This window comes from Notolabrus celidotus, chromosome 2, assembly GCF_009762535.1.
Source record: "Notolabrus celidotus isolate fNotCel1 chromosome 2, fNotCel1.pri, whole genome shotgun sequence".
Taxonomy (NCBI): domain Eukaryota; kingdom Metazoa; phylum Chordata; class Actinopteri; order Labriformes; family Labridae; genus Notolabrus; species Notolabrus celidotus.
In genome coordinates, this window is record NC_048273.1 from 40,006,965 (window position 1) to 40,034,027 (window position 27,063).

Sequence of the window (27,063 nt, forward strand, 5' to 3'; positions counted from 1 at the left end):
GTCTCTTAATCTTTGCTCGTGTGTGTGAATGTGAGTATGTGTCGGCGTGTCTACTTGTTTACACACTCCTTCATATTTGTGTGTTTACTTATGTTGATTTATGGCTCCTTTATCTAAAAGTATGTTAAACCTACAGAGCATTGCTACAGCTCGGCCTAATCATGTGACAGGATTGTGGGTTTGATGGTTTTCATGACCTTTCTGTTAGAATCTTGCTTTTAGATAAAGTTTAAAAACACTTGTGTGTCTCTCTCTCTCCCTCTTAAGACTGATTAATACTTCTGCGTCAAATTGACGGCGTAGCCTATGCCGGGGGTCCGCGTAGCCTCCGTACCTACACAGAGTAGGGATTGGTACCTTTCACATTTGAACCGATACGGTACCGATACCCGGTACCTGGGAATCGGTACCGGTACTCAACGGTACCAATTTTCGGTACTTTTTGTTTTTATGTGGTAATAAATGTTAATTTAAAAAAAATCTGAAATTTGTTTAATTTAACATATTTATTTAATTTAACATGAAATGAACAGAAACAGGATTATATAGGTGATTAGATATATTAGCTGACACGTGCTCGTGGCGTCTAATTGCTCTTTCAGGAGTTTATCAATGAACACATGTGAATGTCTGCAGACGGGAAAAAGTCAGTTCTCCGTCTCTTTATAATAACAGGACACACAACTTACTTGTTGGGCATTCACACACACAGGAACGGTTATAAACAGGGCAGGTAGTCGGGGCGAGAGGGTCAGTCTCAACCATAGACTGTATAAAATAAACTCAATCCTCCTGCTCTGCCTCGCAATGAGTGTGCGCGCCCGTCAGCTGCAGGCTCCGTTTGGCGCGCTCCCACGCAGATGCAGAGAGCAGAGACGTCCACCCGGTCAGTCTCTGACTTTATTACAGGGCGAAAGTATGGAAACTCGCCTTCTCTTCCACTCCCTCACAGTCACAGGGATGCGTTCAGGTACCGAAACATGGAACCGTTTGATTTTACGTGAGTCGGTACTCAGTAGTACCGACGGAATTCGGTCGGTACCCATGAAAGTACCGAATTCAGTACCCATCCCCTAACACAGAGGCCTACGCATGTAGCTGACGTTCACCTCCTCCAAAATGTAACTACTCATAGAATCGACGCGGACCACAAGCCCTGTGATTGGTCCACTCGGCGGCATTGAATTTCTTGCATTTACATCACTTCCGGGATCCCCGCTCTTCAGCCATGTATTTCATCTCCTCCTCTGTATTTCATCTCCTCCTCTCTATTCTTCATGTAATCATGTCTGTATGATAAACAGCAACATGTATCAGCTGTAGATTAACAGAACACGCTCTGAATCTCTGTGGAAAAGTAAACAGAGATCGTAGCGGGGCCGGAAGCAGGCGACCGACTATCAGAGAGACCACACTGCTCTCAAGTGTCTCGGTGGAGAATTTCTGCGCGACACGGACACATCGACGCACAAGTAAGTGGTGCTCATGTCCGTGTCAGCCCCTGCTGCATAGGGACGATGCAGGAGTATAAATTTATTCTCCTCTATCACTCTTTCCAACCCCAACTCGGTCAAGACAGATTGTTGTCTAACATGAGTCTGGTTCTGCTCGAGGTTTCTGCCTGTTAGTTTTTCCTTGCTGATGTAACTAGCTAAATACTGGGAGGTGTAATGCTCATGTTGGATTAAGATAAGATAATAATTTAACATAAAGTATGGTCTAAAGCAGGGGTTCTCAAACGTTTCAGCCTGTGACCCCCTAAATATAGGTGCCAAAGACTCTAGACCCCCCCCCTGTCCCTCAAAGTGATTTAATGTGGCTTCATTTAGCTGGTCTGCAGAAAATGACCCTACCTATATGAGCATGTGTCTGTGTTTCCTGTGCTGTGAATTCAAGGTTCAAGGATTCAAGGTTTATTTATTGTCATACCAACTCAAGCTGTCGCATGAGATGGAACAAAGTTTTGAGAAAGTATGGTATAAAGTCACAATAAGACACGCACAATTAAAAAAAAGAAGACAAACAAGAGCAATATCCTGCTGCTACTGATGCTTTTGATAGTTAAATGTTCACTAACCTTAAACTTAGGAATCATCTGGAAACAAAGAAAGGAAGAAAACTCATTACACTTTATATTTTCAAGGTTTTATTTCAAGTTTAGATACTGTTTGTGTCCATATTTTTTACTTTAATGGGTAGAATGTACTATTTTTAGATAATTAAGAAAAAAAACATTCTTGAAGACATCTCACAACCCCCCATATATGTCTCGCAACCCCCCAGGGGGTCGTGACCCCACCCCTGATCTACACCTGATGGGTTTGTATGATTTTGGTTCTGCTCGAGGTTTCTGCCTGTTGAAGGAAGTTCTCCCTCAAGGTGGATTAAAGGTGACATATCACGCTTTTTTCATCAATATATATTGGTCTAAGAGGTCCCCAAAACATGTCTTTAAAGTTTATGCTCAAAAAAACACTTTGAAATCAGATTTTGGTCTGCCTGAAAAACACTCTTCTTCAGTCCTCATCAGAACACTCTGTTTTCTCTCTGACCACGCCCCCTCAGGAAGTGGATGTGCCTCGGCTCTCCAGCACGTTGATCTAATGTTTACATGTTGGCTGAATATACACGGCTGCTCAGAGATCGCGTTACTTCAACCCTCTGAATCTGATCCTGACGGAGAGGCGCCTGTAGCAGGACCTTTCTGAAGGATTGGTCACAGATTTAGTGTTTCTTGTTGTTTTATTTATCAGTATGTAGACGTGTGTCTTGGTACACAGCTACGAACATGTAGCTATGTGGCTATGCTAACTAGCGCTAGCACTTATCCATGATAAATAAAAATCATCCACTAGATCTTCAAATCTGCAGACGTGGGGAGTAAAACCGACCTCTGCCAGAAAGGCAGCAGGACCTTTTCTGAAGGATTGGTCACAGATTTAGTGTTTCTTGTTGTTTTATTTGTCAGTATGTCGACGTGTGTCTTGGTACACAGCTACAGCTACAGCTACAGCTACAGCTACAGCTACGAACATATAGCTATGTGACTATGCTAATTAGCGCTAGCACTTATCCATGACAAATAAAAATCATCCACTAGATCTTCAAATCTGCAGACGTGGGGAGTAAAACCGACCTTTGTGTTTATTAAGACAGCCTACAACTAGCATGCCTCCCTCCTAAGCTCCTTGTTAGCACACACGTGTGCAGGTAATGAAAAACAGAGGAGGGATTCAGTATTATTTTATACAGTCTATGGGCTGAACAAGCTCCGAGCTCTGACTTCCTGTTACAGACCGGATATTGTTGTGACGTAACAAAAACACTGAAGTCTGAAACGGCTGGTTTCACACACATTTACAGAAAGGTGGAGAAATCAGAACAGGGGCAGAATGGATTTTTTTCATTCTCGGGGGGTTTGTAGACATGCCAGGGACACATATTTCAGGTAGAGAACCATTAAAAAGTCAATTTTGCATGATATGTCACCTTTAAGATGAGATACTAATTTGCTATTTTTGTTAAAAATTTAACATTGAGTATGGTTTAGACCTGGTTTGTTTGTATGAGTCTGGTTCTGCTCAAGGTTTCTGCCTGTTAAAGGAAGTTTTTCCTTGCTGCTTTAACTATCTGAATACTGCGACCTGCAATGGATGAAGATGAGATCAGAGTCCTGTCTGTAAGATGGGACTGGATCTTACCCTGTCTTGATGTTGGGTCTTTGTTAATAATTTAAAAGCATCTTGAGATGTCATTTGTTGTGATTTGGTGCTATACGACTGATCAACCTTCGAAGCTCACACATTGACAGTTTTAATGATTCCCGTGTTTTCTTGATCAGCACTCCCAGGGTGCTTCCTAAATCTGTCAGATTAGACAGGTTAAATCCACTGAGGTCAAAGTCTCTGTCCAGACTACTTTAATCATCAGGTTGACCCTCAATGCCCTGCAGAGACTACATCAACACACTGTTTGCTATTCTGTCACGGCCTTCCTGGATGTTTGTCACTCTTTGTGTTGGCAGTCTAACAACATCACTCCTGATCAATCATTAACATAGGCTGGTGAACAATATACTGAGATCATGCATGGTCCAGATCTGCTCATAATGTGAAGTGTCATGACATAACTTTTGATGTGCAGTAAAAATAGCTTGAGTCAATATAAGCAGTCTTCTTCATTGTTAGAGCACCATGATTTACAGCTGGGTTTCGTCCCGATGAGAGCTTTCTGAAAACATAAGGGCCGGGCTGACTTTGCAGCAGAAATCAGGGGCTGGTGCTCATGTTTGTTTTGTTAACAATATTTACCCAGACTTATCTCTACATTCATGTTCCACTCAAGATGAATTATTTTAACAAATCAAACAGCATTTCCTTCAGCCTCAGCTGTTGGTTTTGTTAACAGCTTAGCAAATGTAAGCATGGCAGCACAATACACTGATGTGTTGAGCATGTGAATTAGGATACCTGTTGTACAATTGAAGTACTTCAGCATACTAATAGAAGTCTTACATAGCTTCTATAAAATGCATCACTGGATAAAAAAGAGTAAGAAAAATGGTCTGCCTGTTGAGAGTTTAAAGAAGACAACAAGCTCAAGGACATTCATGAACATGTTTCTGTGTTCTAACAAAAACAACATCAAAGAATCTTTTCTGTTACTGAGAAGTTTGGCAGTTTGGCATATTTGCAATACAGCTGACATTAAATGCTTCAATTGGGCTTCTGTTTTTTGAAGTCGTTGAAATTTTGTGTCAATATGTCAGTATAGTAATAATAATAGTCTTTATTTATAAAAAAAAAGTTTCAAAACCAGGTTACAAAGTGATTTACAACTAAGAACGAAACTAAAAGACAAAAAAGAAATGTGTGGAAGACAAAACTAAAAGTAAAAAAACTACAAGGAGGTAACAGCAAAAAGATCCACAAAGTGGCAGAGATATAAAAGAAAATAAAGTGTCCCTGTCACCCTCCGTCCCCCTGCTGCCCCCTCCCCTGTGGGGGCCTGGTCCGCGGCTGCCCTCGGGGCCGGGTTTCCCGGGGTTCCCTCGCGGTCCTCTTTGGGGGGTGGGGTGGCGCGCAGCTGGGGGGGTGTTACTACGGCAGCCATTGGGGTGTCCCTCCATGCCCCCGCATCGGTCGCGGGGCGTGGCTGGGGGGAGTGGTCTGGGGGGGGGGGGGGGGGGGAATTGGCCCTGCCGCCTCCGCCCTCCGCCCGCTCCGGCACGCCGGTTGGTGGGCTCTGGTCCTGGTCCTGCCCGTCTGCCTGGCTGTCTGCTCCTGGTGCCGGGCCCCCTCGGCCCTGGTGGCTCCTTTGGCTCCGTCTTGGGGGGCTGTGGGGGCGGTGTTGTGGGGGTGTCCCTTGAGGGGGCTGCGGGATCTCTCCCCCCTCGCCCCCCTTTCCTCCTACTGGGTGACCTGGGGGTCGCCCTGGGTGCTCCGGCGGTACCCGTTTGCTTCCGGTCTGGGTCCTTGGCTTGTCCCCTGGCCTGGGTCTCCCGCGTCGGGTTGGGTCCTTCGGTCTGACTGCTCTCGCGGCCCGGGTGCCGGGCCGTACCGCTCGGCTGATCTGACCCAAGTGGTTTCATCTGCACCAGTGGTGGTCTTGTTACACAAATAGCACACAGCACGGCGGCAACCCTCTGCGACCCAAGCTTCAGTAATGATTGTGGACACTAAGGGTTGTTTAATCATTAGTATCACCCCACGGAGTTTTTTTTTGGCATCATGGTGAGATGGTCCCTCTCCACCATAGTGTGTTAGGTCTCTCTCTCCTTCTCTCTCCCTGTCCCTTTGTATATCCTTATGTAATCTTTCTTTCACTTTCTCTTATTTTTTATTTATTTATTTTTGGCCCACCTAGGTGTGCACGCCCTCTTTTACAGAACATGATATTAGCTGTCAATAAAAGATAGGCCAGAGTTCTAAGAGGGATGGTGATGGTCTCATGCACACAGTCACAAGCACAGAAGAAAAAGGTTTTCTTTCTTTTCTTTTGCTGCAAGAATAAATTGCATTAATATTTGACAGTTTGTGACAAACATGACACAAACCAGAAATATATATGCAGACAAGAGAAAAAATAATAATAATAATAAAAAAAAAAAAAAAAAAAAAAAAAAGGTTATGACCACCAACCATTAAACCAAATGAAATAATGTTGGAAGAATAAAAACAACAAAAGGTAAAAGATTGAAACAATCAAAAGATCAGAAGTATAAAATATAAAGGGGGCAATTTCATTCAAAGCCTCTGAAGTTATCTTGTTAGCTCTCTGCCTGTGCAGAGACCTACTGTATTGGTGCAGATGACATCATATGCACACATGGTTGTTGTAAACACAGATTTGCATAGAACTGATTTGGATAAGCCTAACCTATGGATTGGCCATTTGTCACCAATGCCAGATCGTGCTTTATGAGTCAGTATTTGACTTGTATGCCAATACCAGGATCCAATTGGTGCATCCCTTGTTCTTCTTAAAGTTATATTTCTGGGCCTTGCCTTAATTTGGAGAGGATAGGATGGTAGATGGAGCAGGAAACCAAGAGAGAGAGCGGGGAGTGATATAGGAATGGGGAATGGACTGCCCACTTCAGTGCCATAGCCTCTGTGCATGGGGTGCTTGACTTTAACCTATAGACCAAACTAGGGCCCTGCGTATCAGTTTCTTACATGTTACGGTAATGCTGTGAAAAATAATTCAGTTACCTTGAACTGTGTTTTTCTCAGAGGCTCCGGTCTGTCTAGATTTTATGGTGTGATGTTTTCTCCAAATATGTGACCGGTGGATTCATGACAGAGCGCTGGAGGAGGATTTAAAAGACATTAAATAAATCACCCTCTCCAGCCCTGAGGCTCTCCCAACCCTTCAAACTGTTGCATTAGTCTGGATGTCAGTGGAGATGTTTTGGTGGCCTGTTGTGGCCTCAGTGCGATTTCGCAGAGGCTTTATTCTGACATGACAAACAATCTGAAGAAAACACTGCTCTTATCACTTTTGAAGGCATGGAGGATTGGAACATATTGGTACTTTAAGTCCATCAAATCTTAAACACTTGTATCAGTTTATTTTCTGCTACTCTGTGCTGTTCTCTGAATCTGTAAGGACTAGATTGTCAGTCTTCTTTATCATGCTGTTAAGCTTGTACCAGGGAGATCTGTGTGTGTGTGTGTGTGTGTGTGTGCGTTGGTGAGTGTAGTACTGTCTATGTGGCGTCCTCCATTGTACTTTTCTGAGAGGAACTTTTGTTATGAGCCTCATTTCCAGCAAGGATATTGATCAGATCCCGTCAGAGCATTGACCCAGCTGCACTTGTGTGACATATTCAAGATTGGGAATGCTTTTTGGAAAATGCACCTTCATTATTAAGCAGCTCCTTCAAGCTGTGGACCCACTCACTTGATTTTATGAATGTTTGCTCTTTTTGAGCCAGTACTCAAAAGTGAAAACTTACACACTTATGAAGATGTATATTATCCTTATTATTTTTTAACCATCAACAAATAATGGTCCTGCATAGAAAAGAAACACTCAATCCTAACCAATGCATATGGATGCCAGCTTGTCAATCATAACACATTGTTATTGGTGCATGTGATACTGTTAATTGTTTTAGCTGTAGAAGACATTGCCACATGACAAGAAACACCCTCCACACATTAAATCAGGGGTGTCAAACTCATTTCAGTTCAGGGGCCACATACAGCCCAATTTGATCTGAGGTGGGCCGGACAAGTAAAATCATAGAATAATAACCCTATAAATAACAAAAACTCAAAATGTTTCCCTTTGTTTTAGTGCAAAAAAGTACATTCTAAAAATGTACACATTTAACGATCTATCTTTTTACATAAACAGCTGTTGTATGTTGACTATTATGGACCCCCCAGCTCCAGCATGAACAGTGTGCTTGCTGGACAGTGTTGTATGCAGGGGTGTAGTGATAGTGCTAGTAGTGACGGAGCGCACCTATGACGTACACACATGTATGGTAAGCATGCACACGATATGTGGCTCCTTTTTTCGAAAATAGTGGATCCACTGCTCCTGCTTTTTTCAAGTTTACATATAAGATAACTTTAGTGTCGATTGGATCTTGAAGTGCTATAAGAAGTCTACGAATTTCCAATTATATAAACTGCAAATATTCTTTTTGGGGGAAAAAAAAGTCCCGGAGCGGCATTCAGATGCGCTCCGTCTGCACTGTGAATGTATGCGACCCCTAGAGGACAAATCTGTAATAGCAGTTACTTTTCTTGAAAAATTGCAGTTAAGGTCTTCTCTGTAATTTTTCACTTTTGGAAGTCATCTGCGGGCCGGATTGGAATCCCTGGCGGGCCGGTTTTGGCCCACCAGGGCCGTGTGATTGACACCCCTGCATTAAATACTGTAAAAACTACTTATCTAACGTTTATCAGAAAACATTATAGTAGGGATGTATATTTTAAGTATTTTCCGTGATCGATTTTTGGAAATGTTAATTAGCGATTAATCAATAAAAGAAAGAATATTTTTTTCTTATGTCAAAAACAATGCCAAATAAGTTTTTTCCCCCTAAATTAAAATTTCTGACGGTATTGAATACAGGTACATGTTTAACACACTGATTAGCAACGATCAGGCTCATACAAATATTCTCCACAGACATATAAAGTGAAGACTCAGACGACTAACAGAAAAGTACTTCAGACTCACAGTGTCCAGTTTTCTGTCTACTCATTCTTATTGAGAAAAATTAACATGTGTATTTGATCAGGTGTCAGCAGAGAGCACAACCGGGTCACTATCAGCAGTGGGTATGGAAAAAAGTAAACTATTGTTGTTTCCCAAAGTTTGGTACAAAGATTCAGATCCTAATCAAGTTTTTGGTAAACATTATGTTCACGCTAGAAAAGAAGCTTAATGAAGTGTACGCAAAGCAGACAGTGTAAATGCAGTGTAATCTCCAGTGTCCTGCTGATACAGGCTTATTCCCATCCTTTAGATAATTAAAGAACCAGGCAATGTCTGTAGCAGCCTCCATACCAAACTCACAGAATAAACATTCTCAGCCTTCAGAGCAGACAGATAGTATAACATATTATTATTATTATTATTAATTATTATTATTATTATTATTATTATTATTATTATTATTATTATTATTATTCTTCTTCTTATTATTATTATTAGTATTATCATCATTGTTATTGATTATTGATATTGATATATTGATAAGATGTTAAAACTCAACACAGGAAATTAAAATCACAAAATTTCTAAGATAATAAAACACTAAAATACTAAACCATTATCAATCAATCAATCATCAATCAATCAATCTTTATTTGTATAGCGCCAAATCACAACAAACGTTATCTCAAGACTCTTTTACAAACAGAGCAGGTCTAGACCACTCTATGTCAAATTATGAACAGAGACCCAACACCAAGACAGGATAAGACTCAGTCTGACCCCACCTTAATCCACCATGAGCATTGCACATCACAGTATTTAGCTAGTTACAGTGGAGATGAAAAAACTTCCTTTAACAGGCAGAAACCTCGAGCAGAACCAGACTCATGTTAGACAGCCATCATGCCTCGACTGAGTTGGGTCTGGAAAGACAGATAGAGGGGAGTAAGAGAGAGAGGTGATAGTGATGAGACGAGTTGTAGAAGCTGTTTCCGCTGGAGTCCAGCACGTCCGTATTAGCTGGAGTCCAGATCGTCCACAGCAGGAGGACGTCTACGGCAGCTCAGAGGAATCTACGAGACAAGGGAGCTCAGGGACTCCAGAAAGGTCTATGGTTAGTAACTTTAATGGGACAGGCAGAGTTAAAGTAAGTGATGAAGGGGTTGGGGGGAAGGGGGTGAGCTAGGATCCCAGTGTGTTAGTGCGCCAGTTCCCCCGGTAGTCTAGGCCTATAGCAGCATGACAAAAGCTGGTCCATTAAAAGAAAATAAGATGGTATACTTAAAATATAAAATGTATAAATAAATGAAATAGAATAAAAGTGACTAAAATTTGAACTAGATAAAGAGAAAAATGAATGAATAAATAAAACTGTTCTAAGAATGAATCTCATTTAAAAGCGAGACTAAAAAGGTAGGTCTTGAGTTTGCTTTTAAAAATGTTGATGCTCTGTACAGCCCTCAGATCTTCAGGTAGGGTGTTCCACAAGCTGCCTCACCGTGAGTCTTTGTTCTTACTTTTGGTACCTATTAAAAGTCCACTACCTGAAGACCTGAGGGCTCTCACTGACTCATATGATAAAAGCAAATCTGATAAATAAGAAGGAGCAAGACAATTAAGAGATTTAAAAACCAATAAAATAATCTTAACATCTATTCTAAACAGTGTTGGGGTAGTTACTCAGAAAAAGTAATGCATTACATATTACTAGTTACTTTTTAGAAAAGTAATGCATTACTTTACTTAGTTACTATCTGCTAAAAGTAACTAGTTACACTACTAGTTACATTACTTTTGCAATAATCCATAAAATGACCTTAGATGCATATAAACTTAAATCTTACATATGTCATCATCAGCACAAATACTAGTTAAAGAAGGAAACACAAGGTCTACCTCTTATGCTCTTTAATATAATCAAGGCAACAGCAGAGTTGTCAGTCCAAACATCACTGGACATTAAAACGGGTCAAAATATAGGCTACAGGCACTGTAGGCTTGTCTCAAAACAATATTATTTTAAAAATGGGAAACTCTTGTCACCATTAAATGTCTGTTTCTTGTTTAAGAACATGAGACAAGTAACTTCAAACATGGTGTCTTTAAAATACAACCCATGACCACCTGTTTTATAAACACACAAAATCATATTAATATATGCTAGAAATAATAATAACCAAAATTACAACGCAATTAGAGATAGTGGCATCTATCACAATTTTAAACAAGGAGACCTTTTAAAGGGGACATATCACGCTTTTTTCATCAATATATATTGGTCTAAGAGGTCCCCAAAACATGTCTTTAAAGTTTATGCTCAAAAAAACACTTTGAAATCAGATTTTGGCATGCCTGAAAAGCCCTCTTCTTCAGTCCTCTTCAGAACACTCTGTTTTCTCTCTGACCACGCCCCCTCAGGAAGTGGATGTGCCTCGGCTCTCCAGCACGTTGATCTAATGTTTACATGTTGGCTGAATATACACGGCTGCTCAGAGATCGCGTTACTTCAACCCTCTGAATCTGATCCTGACGGAGAGGCGCCTGTAGCAGGACCTTTCTGAACGATTGGTCACAGATTTAGTGTTTCTTGTTGTTTTATTTATCAGTATGTAGACGTGTATCTTGGTACACAGCTACGAACATGTAGCTATGTGGCTATGCTAACTAGCGCTAGCACTTATCCATGATAAATAAAAATCATCCACTAGATCTTCAAATCTGCAGACGTGGGGAGTCAAACCGACCTCTGCCAGAAAGGCAGCGGGACCTTTCTAAAGGATTGGTCACAGATTTAGTGTTTCTTGTTGTTTTATTTGTCAGTATGTCGACGTGTGTCTTGGTACACAGCTACAGCTAGGACATGTAGCTATGTAGCTATGCTAACTAGCGCTAGCACTTATCCATGATAAATAAAAATCATCCACTAGATCTTCAAATCTGCAGACGTGGGGAGTAAAACCAACCTTTGTGTTTCTTAAGACAGCCTACAACTAGCATGCCTCCCTCCTAAGCTCCTTGTTAGCACACATTTGTGCAGGTAATGAAAAACGGGGGAGAGATTCAGTATTATTTTATGCAGTCTATGGGCTGAACAAGCTCCGAGCTCTGACTCCGTGACAGACCGGATATTGTTTTGACGTAACAAAAACACTGAAGTCTGAAACGGCTGGTTTCACACACATTTACAGAAAGGTGGAGAAATCAGAACAGGGACAGAATGGATTTTTTTCATTCTTGGGGGGTTTGTAGACATGCCAGGGAAACATATTTCAGGTAAAGAACCATTAGAAAGTCAATTTTGCATGATATGTCACCTTTAAGAAAAAAAGCCGTGCATATGAGAAATAACATTAACTTCGATTTAACAGGCTCAACACTCGTATACAGTAGCTCACTCACCAGATCATGGCTTCTTACTGAACATGCTTCTCAAAGAAGTGGTTATACCTCATGAGGAGGATCTTTCAAACCTTTTCTCAGACAACCTATTCCTCCTCAGAGTCAGCACAAGACTGCCCAGGCTAAACAGTCTTTCAACTGGTGCACTTGAAGGTGTTGCTGTGTTATATTTCATGGATATAGTCTTAATTGTTGGGAAACGGTGCAGGATCTCAAACTCTGACCCTGACTTCAGATAGTCAATTACTTCTGACGGTGGCCGTCCGCTCCCGGTTACCTGTATTTCGCCCAGTATGTTACAAAAAGGTTAAAATCCAGTCTGTGCTGTTTAACCAGTGTCATGCTGTTATCTTGTGCATCACTCTGGGTCGGGGGGTCTTTAGCCACCAGCTTTGTATTAGCATGTTGCCTCTGCAGGTGTTTGGACAGATTGGACGTGGAGTTCGTCGCGGTGGAAAGTTGTTTCTGTCCAGGGCACAGTCTATACTTCACCGTCAAATTCTTGTCCTTTCATGTCACGTAGTCGAAGTAATGTGCATAACTCCAAAGAAAGATGCCTCGAAAGATGCTTTAATCTGGGCGTCTCTATCGCCTCCGCTCTCACCCTCCATGACCTCTAGCCTAATTCACAGACACGTCATGTGAATAGGGTCAGAGGGCACCGCGTGGTCGCGCATGAAAAGGGGCGTTTGATTTGTTGTTCTGTACTCCCCTTATTTACACAGTCTGTGGTCCTCCCATAAGGCAGGTAGGTGCTGAGCTTAAAATAACCCAAGTAACGAGATAATTATTTGATTAGTAACAGTAATGTAATTACTACAAGAGCAACAATAACGCCTTACATTACTGCGTTACAGACAAATGTAATCCCATTACAGTAACGCGTTACTTTGTACCGCGTTACCCCCAACACTGATTCTAAAAGATACTGGAAGCCAATGCAGAGACTTTAAAATTGGTGTAATTATAGATAATTTTTGATCTGAAAATAAGATAGACCCTGAATTGTACAAACTTTTGCACACATATTACCATATAAGTTTCTCTGCATGCTGCTTTCCAACAAACTAAATATAGACAGTTATTATACATGGTTAATGAGTTCTAGAGCTCAGCACTGTCTCCTTAGCTTTAATGCTGTGTTACATCTTAGACAAACTACATTATTGCCTTTTTCAAACCATTTAAAGAACTGTTATCTGTATTATATGTTAAAAGAGTTTTCATGGTGCATGTGACAAAACATATGTTATTGGCAAAAGATAATATCTAAAGATGGTAACATAAACGATCAGCACACAAAATCTATCATTGATAAATGATTGTTGTTCCTTTCAGGTTACAGCTCTCTAACTGTTTACGTTTGTAGACCTTGGTTGTGTATATGTCGTGGCATGTTGTTGAGTTACGCTGTTATTTGAGATGTTAGAAGTAGGAGCCAGCAGCACTTAAAAGCCATGTGAGTAGTTCTGCCCCAGTTCTTTCTACATCACATGTCGGGGGAGAGTGGGGGTGACACGGAGGGGGGTTGTGGTCGTTACACTAGACAGCTTGGCCGTCATGCAGCAGCGTTGGTGTTTTTGAACATGGCCATGGATTATGTATGAGCATTTACTCCAAGCTGGTAGAGACCATCAGAGAGAGTGGAGGATACTGCAGCCTGAGGGAGAAGAGGTGGCAGCCTGTGGAGGGGTCCTGTGTGAACATCATGAATTTGGAGACTAATGTGTCAGACATGTTTGGAGCAAGATAGGGTTGCTGTGGTTTCAAAGTCATTGATATTGTGTTTAGAAAGCTTTTGGTATTGACATGTATTTTCTTTTACAGTGAACAGGCACAGATTAAAAAAAAATGAAGGTCAGTTTAGAGAACAAGTGGTTTTATATCTGCTCTGAGGATCCAGTGTCTTAAAGTTTCAGCCATACCTAATGAAAGTCAGAATAAATCAGCCCCTTCTGCTTTGATTTAGTCCTTACACTGGACCTCCACCAGATCTGTGTTCGGTCTGTCTCCACTAGGTTGTGGTTTGGCTCTATGCTCCCCTGTCCATCAACACTCATCGGCTGAGCTTTCAGAGTGCAGCTGTTAGAAGAACCGCCAGACTGCTGGAGTTACACAGTCAATGGTTTTCTACCTCCATAAAGAGCTTCTCTTCATCTATGTTGTTGTCAGTGGCCTCTTATAACCTCTGATCCATCAACTCCAGGCCTGGCTCAGCTCAATCAATCAATCTTTATTTGTACAGCGCCAAATCACCACAAACGTTATCTCAAGACGCTTTTACAAACAGAGCAGGTCTAGACCACTCTATGTCAAATTATGAACAAACATAGCAAATTATTATCTCATCATAATCGGCCATGAGCATTGGGAGAACTTCCTTTCAACAGGCAGAAACCTCGAGCAGAACCAGACTCATGTTAGACAGCCATCTGCCTCGACTGAGTTGGGGTTGGAAAGAGGGATAGAGGAGAATAAGAGAGAGAGATGATAGTGGTGAGAAGGATAGTAGTAGTTGTAGCAGTTGGAGTCTGGCACGTCCACAGCAGCGACTCAGAGGAACATACGAGACAAGGGAGCTCAAGGTCTCTTGTTAGTGAATTTAATGGGACAGGAAGAGATAGAGTAAGTCATAGGCAGACAAAGGAAAGAGGGGGGACAGATTGGATCCCAGTTTGTCAGTTCCCCTAGTAGTCTAAGCCTATAGCAGCACAACTAAGAACAGGTCCAAACCTGAGCCAGCCCTGACTATAAGCTTTATCAAAAAGGAAAGTTGTAAGCCTGCTTCCCTTTTGACAGGCAGAAACCTCGAGCAGAACCACACTCATGTTAGACAGCCATCTGCCTCGACTGAGTTGGGGTTGGAAAGAGGGATAGAGGAGAATAAGAGAGAGAGATGATAGTGGTGAGAAGGATAGTAGTAGTTGTAGCAGTTGGAGTCTAGCACGTTTACAGCAGCGACTCAGAGGAACCTACGAGACAAGGGAGCTCAAGGTCTCTTGTTAGTGAATTTCATGGGACAGGAAGAGATAGAGTAAGTGATAGGCAGACAAAGGAGAGAGGGGGGAGAGATTGGATCCCAGTTTGTCAGTTCCCCTAGTAGTCTAAGCCTATAGCAGCACAACTAAGAACAGGTCCAAACCTGAGCCAGCCCTGACTATAAGCTTTATCAAAAAGGAAAGTTGTAAGCCTGCTTCCCTTTTGACAGGCAGAAACCTCGAGCAGAACCAGACTCATGTTAGACAGCCATCTGCCTCAACCGAATTCGGATTGGAAAGATGGATAGAGGAGAATAAGAGAGAGAGATGATAGTGGTGAGAAGGATAGTAGTAGTTGTAGCAGTTGGAGTCTAGCACGTTCACAGCAGCGACTCAGAGGAACCTACAAGACAAGGGAGCTAAAGGTCTCTTGTTAGTGAATTTAATGGGACAGGAAGAGATAGAGTAAGTGACAGGCAGACAAAGGAGGGAGGGGGGAGAGATTGGATCCCAGTTTGTCAGTTCCCCTAGTAGTCTAAGCCTATAGCAGCACAACTAAGAACAGGTCCAAACCTGAGCCAGCCCTGACTATAAGCTTTATCAAAAAGGAAAGTTGTAAGCCTGCTTCCCTTTTGACAGGCAGAAACCTCGAGCAGAACCACACTCATGTTAGACAGCATCTACCTCAACCGAGTTCGGGTTGGAAAGAGGGATAGAGGAGAATAAGAGAGAGAGGGAGAGAGCGATGATAGTGATTAGACAGATAGTAGTGGAAGTAGTAGTAGTAGAAGTAGCTGTGTCCGCTGGAGTCCTGCACGTCTGCTTAATAATTAATCAAATTAAAGCGTATTAAATATTAATGTTCAACAAGAGTTATTATCACTGTATTATCCATTCAGTTTCACAGAAGTGAGGATCAGCTGATTACCTGTTTTAGATGACGACATGTTTGATATGTTTTGGTTTTGGGTTGACCCTGGGAACTTTGGTAAAGTTTCATTTTCATTCCATTTCCATGGAATGCTTTAACTGAAAAAAGTAATCTCAAAGGAGATAAATCCTTTGCCCCATCCCTTCATGCAACTGAAACAAACTCAAATCAAAGTGGAAACTTTTCTAAAGCTGTGTTGGACGGAGAGTCTGAAGGCATTACAGAAAATACAGGCATGGCTTTGTACTGTAGTTCCTGCATGAAGCAAGCATCTGAACATCTTGCATAGATGAATAATGTTTCTCTCTTCTATTCTTCTTTTGTGGTTACATTTTGCATCCCTTGTCAGAATAAGTACTGGGGCAAACCAAAAGCTGTAGCCTCCATCTCGTTCCCTCCTCGAACTGAGATGGCAGAAGCCTTTCCTGAATGCACTTACTTGTTCTAATGTGCCGACTGTGATGAGCTGACATTTGCTGTTGACAGCTTTGTTCTGCATGAGTGTGCTGTGTCTGCTCAAATCACACTGCAGACAAACTAGGGATGATTTCCGCTAAAATGCAGTCACAGTTTCGCGTACCTCCCTCAGGCTTTACAAAAGCCATTTTCTCGTGGAAGGTAGGCTATATCCGGCAAACAAATAAAGAGGAGAAAATTGCAGGGGGAGAAAACCCTGCTGTTCCTGCCGAAAGCTGCTCTGATTTCTGCCCGTTTATGGTTTTACTTCTGCAAATCCTCCCTCAGCTTTGGGATTTACAGCCAGGCTAAACTCTCTCTGGCCAGGTCCATCGATCTTCCCTGTAATGCTCATCTAAAAGCAAGTCAGGTTTAACAGGACTTTTCTCTTCACTCTGTTACTCAAGCATCCATTTTATTTCTCTCAACCTCTCTAAAGCATTTTTCACCTCTTAAATTTTCCCCAAGGCAACAGTTAAGAAAAATGAACTGCTTCAAAGCTTTGTGTACTGTATCTGTTTGTTCCTTGATGTGTAAAATAATGCACAGAGAAAAATACACTGGATGTCCTGGACATAAATTGGTGCACTTTTTCACTCTGGCATGTTTGTTTTTTGGGGAAATGTTTGTATCAATCTCTTTATCATTGCAGCGCTTAAGAAAGGCTTTACACTAGGCATTATTGTCTTATAGAAATTGCTAAATGATATCATATAAAGTACATTTTAAGGTGAAGGACATGTCTCTTGTAGTTTAAAAAGCTTTACCTTTCCTTGATAGAGATCTGTTTTGGAGCCAGGGTCTGAACGTCAACTCTGGAAATGAAAAAAAAAAGATCATGAACGAAACGAAATGCAATCATAGCTCCATTTGGAACAACAACAAAAGGTTCTTTCACAAATTATTGAAGTCATTTGGGGATTGTTAGCTCACCACCTGTTATTTTAGACATGTCATAGTTTTGATGTCTTCAGTATTAATCTACAGTGTTTACAATCATTACAATAAATACAAACCCTTGAATGAGAAGGTGTTTCCAAACTTTTGACTGGTAGTGTATGTCCCACTTTCTTCTCCTATTAAAGCTGGGGTTGGTTGTCACCAGGAAATCTAGCATGATTTGGAATGAGGCATTTCCTCAGGACTCTGTCTAACCCCCACCCCCCTCCTCTTGAAGCTCCTCCCTAATGACGACCCACTCACATGCACAAGCACCGCTGATTCGTGACCATCAAAACCTCAGCACATGGTTTGTGTTTTGCACTACATCAACTCATGTCTCACTCAGCAATAAGAAAACACCAAAACATTCTCACAGTGAAAGTTAAAAACACAAACAAACATGAAATGTACGCTCTGCAGGAGGCGGGCAGAACGGCAGGACGGGATTTGATTGGTTTCATCATTTGGCTCCTGATGGCAGGGATTGGTTGGTGTTTTCCCAGGTTTACTCCAGCTGTAGATAGCAGCTTTTTTTAACCTCTTTTTTTAAGAACACATTCTGGTCCGAAATATTTCAAACGCTTAGCACAGCATATTCTATAACTATCACTCCTGATCCTCTGTTGGCCTTGTTTGGCGCCCCCCTGCAGCCTGTTACATCTAAAATCATGCAGACTGTTCTTGCATTTACTACCCTCTTGGCCAGGCGACTTATACTTCTCAAATGGAAACACCCTCAACCTCCGTCTCATAACAGATGGGTGAAAGAGTTGTTACTGTCTATTAGACTTGAAAAGCTCAGGTTTTCCCTTAATGGTTCCTCAAGCACATTCGATAAGACTTGGAGCCCTCTCTTGAATCATATTGAATCTTTGACTTCCCTGCCTGATTGTGATGACTGAGCCCCCCCCCCCCCTTTCATTTTATTTTATTTTTATTTGTTAATTTTAACATTTGGGTTGGATTTTCTTATTTTCCTTATTTGTGTAATTGTTGTATGTATTCTGTATTGTTTACATATTATTCTTTGAAGTACAAGTAGGTTGGGCTTGTGGGAGGGAAAAAATGGGAAGAATGGAAGTTCTCTGTACCGCATTGTACTTTTCCTTTTTTTACCACTGAAACTGCTTCCAATAAACAAAGTTATAAAAAAAAAGAACACATTCTGTATTGATTCCCATCGGGACATAAAGATCATTTTAACCTGTATAACAAAAAGTGGATCTAAGTCTGACTACCAACCCCAGCTTTAAATGAAGTCTGACATATGTGAATAACATGTAAAAAAGAAATGTAAATATGAATGGACTGGTGGATAAAACGGGCATTTAAAAGTGAAATGCTCTCTGAATGGCTGCTGGGTACATCTAGACATCTAACCTTATTAAAATACAGCACACACCACTCCCACATACAGCACATCCTGCAGGTGATTGACAGGTTTTTCCACTCCGTCTGACGCCTGTCTCAATCGTCTCTCTCTCTCTTAGTGAGCTTCGTGGACTGCGGTGGAGGAAAAGTGTGGTTCGAGGTTGGAGATTCTTCAGACTTCAGGGTGAGTGAGGATGGTGTGGTCTACGCCCTGCGGCGCCTCAGCCTGGGAGGAAAAGGAAAGACCACGGTGTTGGTCTACGCTCAAGACCTGCAATCCAAACAGATCTGGAAGAGCAGAGTGCACCTCCATGCCCATGCAAACGGCAACAGTGCAGGAGCTCAAAAGGTAAGACATGAGGATAATTTAGAGCTTTTTCCATGTAGAGCCATGATTTTTACTGTAAAGCTTTTGTTTTTACATTTTATTTTGCCCCTCAAAATACAGGAGGTTTCTTAACCCTGCTCTAGAAACAATGAAGCCCCTGTAGTTGGTTGCACCTAAAATACATGTATGGAAATTGTCATAAGTATCATGCCAAAAGAAGTCTAGAATTGTTGCAGTGAAAACCACCAACTCAACATTTTTTATTTGAATGTATGATTTCAGCTTATGGGAAATTTACAGTGTGGATGTCTCACCAAACTTGTCTTATGGATTACATCCAATCAACTCCTTACACTCCTTTCAACTCTCATTAACAATGTTTTAATCCCTCCAAAATGTATATGAATGATGAGTGTCCTGGGATAAACACACCTAAGTATTTACCTTCAGTCATAGCGCCTCCTACTGCCAACAGGAAACCACATATTTTACTCTGTTGTACCCATCTTCCTCTTAGATTTATCACCTAACAAATTAGCATTTTTGGAAAACAATTTTACATTTTACAAGACTAAAAAACATTAGCAAACATTTTTTTAGCAAGGCCAAAACAAATTAACATTTAAGAAAACTAATTTACAAATTCAGAAACACTCTTACAAGCGCTGAGACAACTTTACAAGTGACAGAACATTTTTTACCAATCCCAAAACAAAATTACAAATGGCAGATTCTGAGGAAAAAGGAATGTACTAATGATTTTCAAAATAAAAGCTGTCTTTAATATGAAAATGTGCAACAGGCAGGGAATTAATATATATTTAAATAAATAAACAACCCTGTTTCCACTCAAATGTTTTGAGTCAGACGGATAAGGGAGCACCTCAAAATGTGTTCCTGCCAATCATAGCTATATCTTATTTGGAATTTCAAAATAAATGTATATGCTAAACTCCTAATGTTTTTTATTTTGAAATTTTAAATCAGATATATTTGTGATTGGCAGGAACACATTTTGAGGTGTTATTTTACAGCGCTCTTAATTTCAAATACATATTCATTTCCTGGCTGTTGCGCATTTTCATATAACAATCATTTTTATTTTGAAAAATACTGGTACATTCCTTTTCCATCAAAATGGGACTTTTGTAAATTTGTTTCAGGACTTGTAAAAATGTTCTGTCTCTTATTAACTTGTTTCAGATTTAGTAAATTTGTTTTCTTGAATTTAAATTGAGCTCTTCAGTTCACACACCTTTAAAAATAAACAAGGCTAAAGTCACAACTTTGAACCCTGCTGCCCTCATCACCACCGCTCATGGTCTCAGTTTGTTTGCAGTGATCGGTAACTCAAAGTTGCTCTCACCTGCTCGGCTCGTGGCGAAGAATGTTGGACAGGAGGGGGGGGGGTCGAGAGTCTTTGGCACCTGTATTTTGGGGGTCACAGGCTGAAAAGTTTGGGAACCCCTGGTCTATGGTATCAACAAGCAGAAGCAAAAAGTGCTGGATCTCTTTTCCATGGATTGATTTGACATGACTTGTGATCAGTTTGCCTCATATTAGTGAAAGTTAACAACCGTTGTCAAGGGGTTTTGACCAATCAGAATCAAGCATCTTACACAACCGGAAGATCAGTACGAAAGCTGGGTAGTAATGCATCGTGATGAACCTTTCAATCGATGATAACTTTGTCAAAATCATAGCCACGCCCACTGGTAAAAGCCAGTTCTAAAGTAGGATTTACATGCATTGGGTATAGCTGATGCTCGTGAGAGAAGCTGTGATTGGATGACAGGTGTCGTTTGATGGATGTGATCAGTGCATGATGGACTACTGGCTGTGTCAGATCTGATCTGGTGTTAGATGTATAGAGATAATAAAGCAGTAAGGTCAATTTATGGGACAAGGGGCGTTCTGTGCGGAACTAATCAATTATGTTTGATATATAGGATATCCCAGTTAATAAACGACAGTTGGCAGCCCTACATATCACCAAGTCCTTTCAAATTGATTCACATAGAATGTGATAGTGTTGTATTTTCAACAAGTTAAAATCAGGAAACAATCTGAAAATGATGGGCTTTTATTTCTCCCCACAGCTTCAGTTATGTTGGATGAGCTACCACACAGACACATATTCAGCTTTTCCAGCCCAGTAGGCTTCTGAGGTTGGCCAAGTTCTCATAACAGAGACAGAGCAAGTCAAACAGCCATCTGTTACTTTGTCTCATGTACATCGGCCACAATAAGGCCCTCTGCATGTCTTTAGACAGGACACTGGCCTTGATTGGCCGTTCTTCCAAACACGTCCTACAAATAGTAGCCAGCTGCCATACGCTGTGCTGCTATCAGCCTCACAAGCTGCATTCTGTGAGATGGAGAATCATGTAGAGTGAAAGAAGCTGTCAACATGTATTGAAGAAAAAAACAACATATGGAGCAGCTATGGCATTTAATAGCCATCTGATCACTGTCAGTGCTGTGACCTTTAACTGAAAGGTAGAAACAGGTGTGATATCAAAGGAAAGTGGAGAGTGAGAAAATTAGGAATTATGTTTCTAAACCACCAAGCTTTAAATGTCAGTAAAATCAGTGTCTGTATAACAAATCTGACGGTCTCCTTCAAACAATACTTTTTATTCTTACTCACAAGATCCTCAATATCCTAGTATTGGTATTTTGTTCAAGATTAACTTGCATTTAAATTATAAAACAGCATACAGCTTAATAATATTGCTATTTATAAGGGTTAAATTGCATTCAACAACCAAGTTCAATCATGTGAGGATTCTGCAAAGCAATAAAAAATGCTGTGATTAATAGGCTCTCAGCCAAAATGAGCTTACAAGGCAGATTAGCAGTTTTCTGTTCACAGGTGTTGGGCCGGGTACAGAAATAATGAGGACACAACACAAGTCTGCAAGTCTGTAAACCTAAGAGATAAAAATACTTACTGTGCCACCCTGTTTAACTTCTCCTTTGCCATCAAACCAAAATAATTCAGGTTTTTTGTTCTGTGTTTTTAATGGCCACGCATAGTGTTATTATAAAATGACTCATGCCATATGTATTTCAGCATTAGCTGGTTATTGTTTTAACTCCCTGAAAACCAATTAATTTCCTCGCCATTAAAAGCTACTTCCAATGAAAACTATTTCCACACTGTTGTTTTTTATCTTCATATAAACAGAATCTGAAATAATTAGTGAACGACAGTGTTTGTGTTAAAAATGAGAGACTCATTGAGTTAGACATGAGTGTTGAAGTGGGAATGGAATTAGTGTTGTTAAAATTGACTCTATAATTAGTTTGCCAATTAAGACACAGTGAGAAAGGTTAACTTTCAGTCACTCTGAGCCTCACTTGCATGTAATCTTATGATGAACAAGTCTTCAGTCAGACATTCCATGTGTCGTGACATTGTGTTCATTGGGGTCTGATCATACTTTGCAATGGTTGAAAAGGCCACTATGAAGGCTGATTTATACTTCTGTCGAATTGATGGCGTAGCCTACGCCAGAGGTCCTCGTAGCTCCTGTACCTACGCAGAGACCTACACATGTAGCTGACGTGCACCTCCTCCAAAATGTAACTATCTGTAGAATCAATGTGGACCGCAAGCCCTGTGATTGGTCCGCTCGGCAGCCGCTCATCGGCCGTGTGTTTCTTCTCCTCCTCTCTATTCTTCATGTAATCATGTCTGTATGATAAACAGCAACATGTATCAGCTGTAGATTAACAGAACACGCTCTGAATCTCTGTGGAAGAGTAAACAGAGATCGTAGCGGGGCCGGAAGCAGGCGACCGGCTATCAGAGAGACCACACTGCCCTCAAGAGTTTCGGAGGAGAATTGCTGCACGACACGGACACATCGACGCACAAGTTTGTGGTGCTCATGTCCGCGTCAGCCCCTGCTGTGTAGGGGCAACGCAGAAGTATAAATCAGCCTTAAATATGCCAAAAACATTGTTTTAATTTGTTTGATTCTGTTTTCCACTCACTTTAGATAGTATCTATCTTCTGTGATGTATTCTAGAATCATTCTTTTTTCAAGTGATCTAAAAATAGTACAATTTCCCTAATTCAGTAAAAAAAAATCTACACAAATAGTAGCTAAACTTGAAATAAAACCTTGAAAATATAAAGTGTAATGCGTTTTCTGCCTTTCTTTGTTTTCAGATGACTCCTAAGTTTAGGGTTAGTGAACAGTTCATTATCAAAAGCATCAGTAGCAGCAGGTTCATTCATAACAGCACAGGAAACACAGACACATGCTCATATAGGTAGGGTCATTTTCTGCAGACCAGCTAAATGAAGACACATTAAATCACTTTGAGGGACAGGGGGGAGGGGGGTCGAGAGTCTTTGGCACCTATATTTTGGGGGTCACAGGCTGAAAAGTTTGGGTCCTTGGTCTATGGTATCAACAAGCAGAAGCAAAAAGTGCTGGAGCTCTTTTCTGTGGTTGGATTTGACATGACTTGTGATCAGTTTGCCTCATATTAGTGAAAGTTAACAACCGTTGTCAAGGGGTTTTGACCAATCAGAATCAAGCATCTTACCCAACCGGAAGATCAGTACAAAAGCTGGGTAATAATGCATCGTAGTGAACCTTTCAATCGATGATAACTTTGTCAAAATCATAGCCACGCCCACTGGTAAAAGCCAGTTCTAAAGTAGGATTTACATGCATTGGGTATAGCTGATGCTCGTGAGAGAAGCTGTGATTGGATGACAGGTGTCGTTTGATGGATGTGATCAGTGCATGATGGACTACTGGCTGTGTCAGATCTGATCTGGGGTTAGATGTATAGAGATAATAAAGCAGTAGATAGTAGATAGTATCTATGGCCCAGTGATTAGTGTGTTGTTTCAATATGAGACTACCTCTCATGTAAGAAATCAGATCTGTGGATTATACTTCCTTATTCTTGCAATTTTCTTGAACAAATAAGTGTGTTATCATTAAGATTGTTTATTTTTACTTTGACTTTTAACAAATGAAAGGCAGTGGAATACTCAGCTTGCTTACTGATCTTCCGGTTTAGTAAGATGCTTCATTCTGATTGGTCAAAACCGCAGAGCTCAGAGAAGAAGGAGAGCTGAATGAGGACAGTCCAATGTTGAACCGACTACAACAGGCTGATAAGAATCCATCACCATGGAATACTTACTGCAGTGCAATCACTGGGACTATTTTTAAGAATCTGTATACATACATCAATTTAAATTATAAAAAAAACTCTTTTAATCATTTGTTTTGCCACCATGGTTGCATTTTTTTTTTAAAGTTATATTTTTTGGGCGTTTTTGCCTTTATGGATAGGACAGCTGAAGAGAGACAGGAAATGTGGGGAGCAGAGAGATGGGGAGGACATGCAGTAAATGGTCAAGGCTGGAATCGAACCTGCGACCTCTGCGATGAGGACCATAGCCTCTGTATGTGGGGCGCTTAGACCGTTGGGCCACCAGCGCCCCACCATGTTTGTATTTTAAGTTAGTAGCCGGGTGATAAGCGGGATAATGTATGGTTAGCAGGTAGTTATGGGAAATAGAATCCCTACGTATAGAGGCTTCACAAACAACCAGTCCGTACTTCAAGGTGAACAGTGGAACAGTGAAGGGTGAAGAAAATGAAAAGCTCTTCCTTTTCCTTATCATCCTCTGTTCACCCTGCGGTGTAGCTGCTCAATGACCAGTCATGCAGATTTGTGGTTGCATAGGACGCACACACACACACACATAAGGTGACAGGTGGTGGTCATTTATCAGACTGACTTTAATGAGAGCATTAATCCAAGCCACTGGAATGGGGTCAGAAATACCCTGAGTCACCAAGCCATCCCAGCAGGCTGGCTCTGCAATTCAGCTGTGCTGTGTGCATTTGTATGTGTGTGTGTGTGTTTTTGTGTGTGTGTGTTTGTGTTGCACAATACACACTGCTTGTTTACTGTCTCTGCAGGTGAAGCCCAGTGATGCAACACTGACTCAGCGGGTGCGGGAGATCTTGTTTCCATGGCGCAGCGTGGTTGTCAGGGGTGATGGCACTCTGAGGCGGGTGAAGAGAGATTGGGTCATTCCACCTATCAACGTCCCCGAGAACTCACGAGGACAGTTCCCTGAGGACCTAGTCAGAGTAAGAGACACACACACACACACACACACACACACACACACACACACACACACACACACACACACACATAAACAAAAGCAGGCCTGTCTCACAGCAGGTGTAAGGACATTTTATTAATTATCCTGAACGATTGTTCCATTTTATTACCATTACATAAATAATGTAGATGCAGAGACACTGAGTTTTAGTGAGGCATCTAACCAGAAGTGCACAAAAAGCATTGCATACAATTTATGTGTATAAATAAACAGTAATAGGTAGATATGATTATGCTAAATGAAAGCAGAATACAAATATTGAGTGTATGAACAGTGTGATATGAATATATTTAAATAAATAAAGTGCAAACAAATATAATCAATACAAGTGATAGCATAAGTACAACCTACATACTGATCAAACAGCTTGTTTTCTGACATGAATATTGTGTGCATTCAATAGAACAGATCCAGTATTTACAGTATGGGTAATGTCACAGTCCTAGTTACCTATGACCAAGACAATTCATGTTTGTCATCTGAGGGAGACATCAATCAATCAACCAATCAATCAATCAATCAATCAATCAATCAATCAATCAATCAATCAATCAATCAATCAATCAATCAATCAATCAATCAATCAGACTGTATTTATGAAGCTCTTTCATACAATGACACTGTAACACAAAGAGCTGTACATAAAAACAACTTCAAATAGAATCAATTATGAAAAAGATCCCACCCCCAGCCCCAACCCCAAACCCACCCCACAATCCTAAGGTTAAGAACACAATATATGCAACAATAATAATAATAACATTAACATTAAAATAAATAAATAAAAGATAAAATATAATTTGCTGAACGAACTGAGGAAACGCTCTCATGATATCTTAATAGGGAAACACTGGAGGAAAAATAAAATGTTTAACCTCAACACAGGAAGTGAGACTCACCAAAATAAAATACAATTCTAAGATAATAAAACACTAAAATATTAAACCATTAAAGGTGACATATCATGCAAAATTGACTTTTTAATGGTTCTCTACCTGAAATATGTTTCCCTGGCATGTCTACAAACCCCCTAAGAATGAAAAAAATCCATTCTGCCCCTGTTCTGATTTCTACACCTTTCTGTAAATGTGTGTGAAACCAGCCGTTTCAGACTTCTGTGTTTTTGTTACGTAACAACAATATCCGGTCTGTAACGGAGTCAGAGCTCGGAGCTTGTTCAGCCCATAGACTGTATAAAATACAACTCAACCCCTCCTCTGTTTTTCATTCCCTGCACAAATGTGTGCTAACAAGGAGCTTAGGAGGGAGGCATGCTAGTTGTAGGCTGTCTTAATAAACACAAAGGTCGGTTTTACTCCCCACGTCTGCAGATTTGAAGATCTAGTGGATGATTTTTATTTATCATGGATAAGTGCTAGCGCTAATTGGCATAGCCACATAGCTACATGTTTATAGCTGTAGCTGTAGCTGTAGCTGTAGCTGTAGCTGTAGCTGTGTACCAAGACACACGTCGACATACTGACAAATAAAACAACAAGAAACACTAAATCTGTGACCAATGGTTCAGAAAGGTCCTGCCGCAGGCGCCTCTCCATCAGGATCAGATTCAGGATCAGATTCAGAGGGTTGAAGTAACGCGATCTCTGAGCAGCCGTGTATATTCAGCCAACATGTAAACATTAGATCAACGTGCTGGAGAGCCGAGGCACATCCACTTCCTGAGGGGGCGTGGTCAGAGAGAAAACAGAGTGTTCTGAGGAGGACTGAAGAAGAGGGTTTTTCAGGCAGACCAAAATCTGATTTCAAAGTGTTTTTTTGAGCATAAACTTTAAAGACATGTTTT

The 27,063-nt window shown here is 41.0% G+C and overlaps 1 protein-coding gene across 1 annotated transcript in view; it reads left to right on the forward strand.

The window, feature by feature from the left end:
• The window catches only part of LOC117830390 (cadherin-2-like), a 183,542-nt gene that overhangs the window by 63,811 nt on the left and 92,668 nt on the right, over window positions 1-27,063 (forward strand). Inside the window, exons 3-4 of the mRNA XM_034708497.1 lie at window positions 18,876-19,105; window positions 25,048-25,221. Coding sequence (XP_034564388.1) covers window positions 18,876-19,105; window positions 25,048-25,221 — 404 coding nt within the window. The remainder of the gene's footprint in view (window positions 1-18,875; window positions 19,106-25,047; window positions 25,222-27,063) is intronic.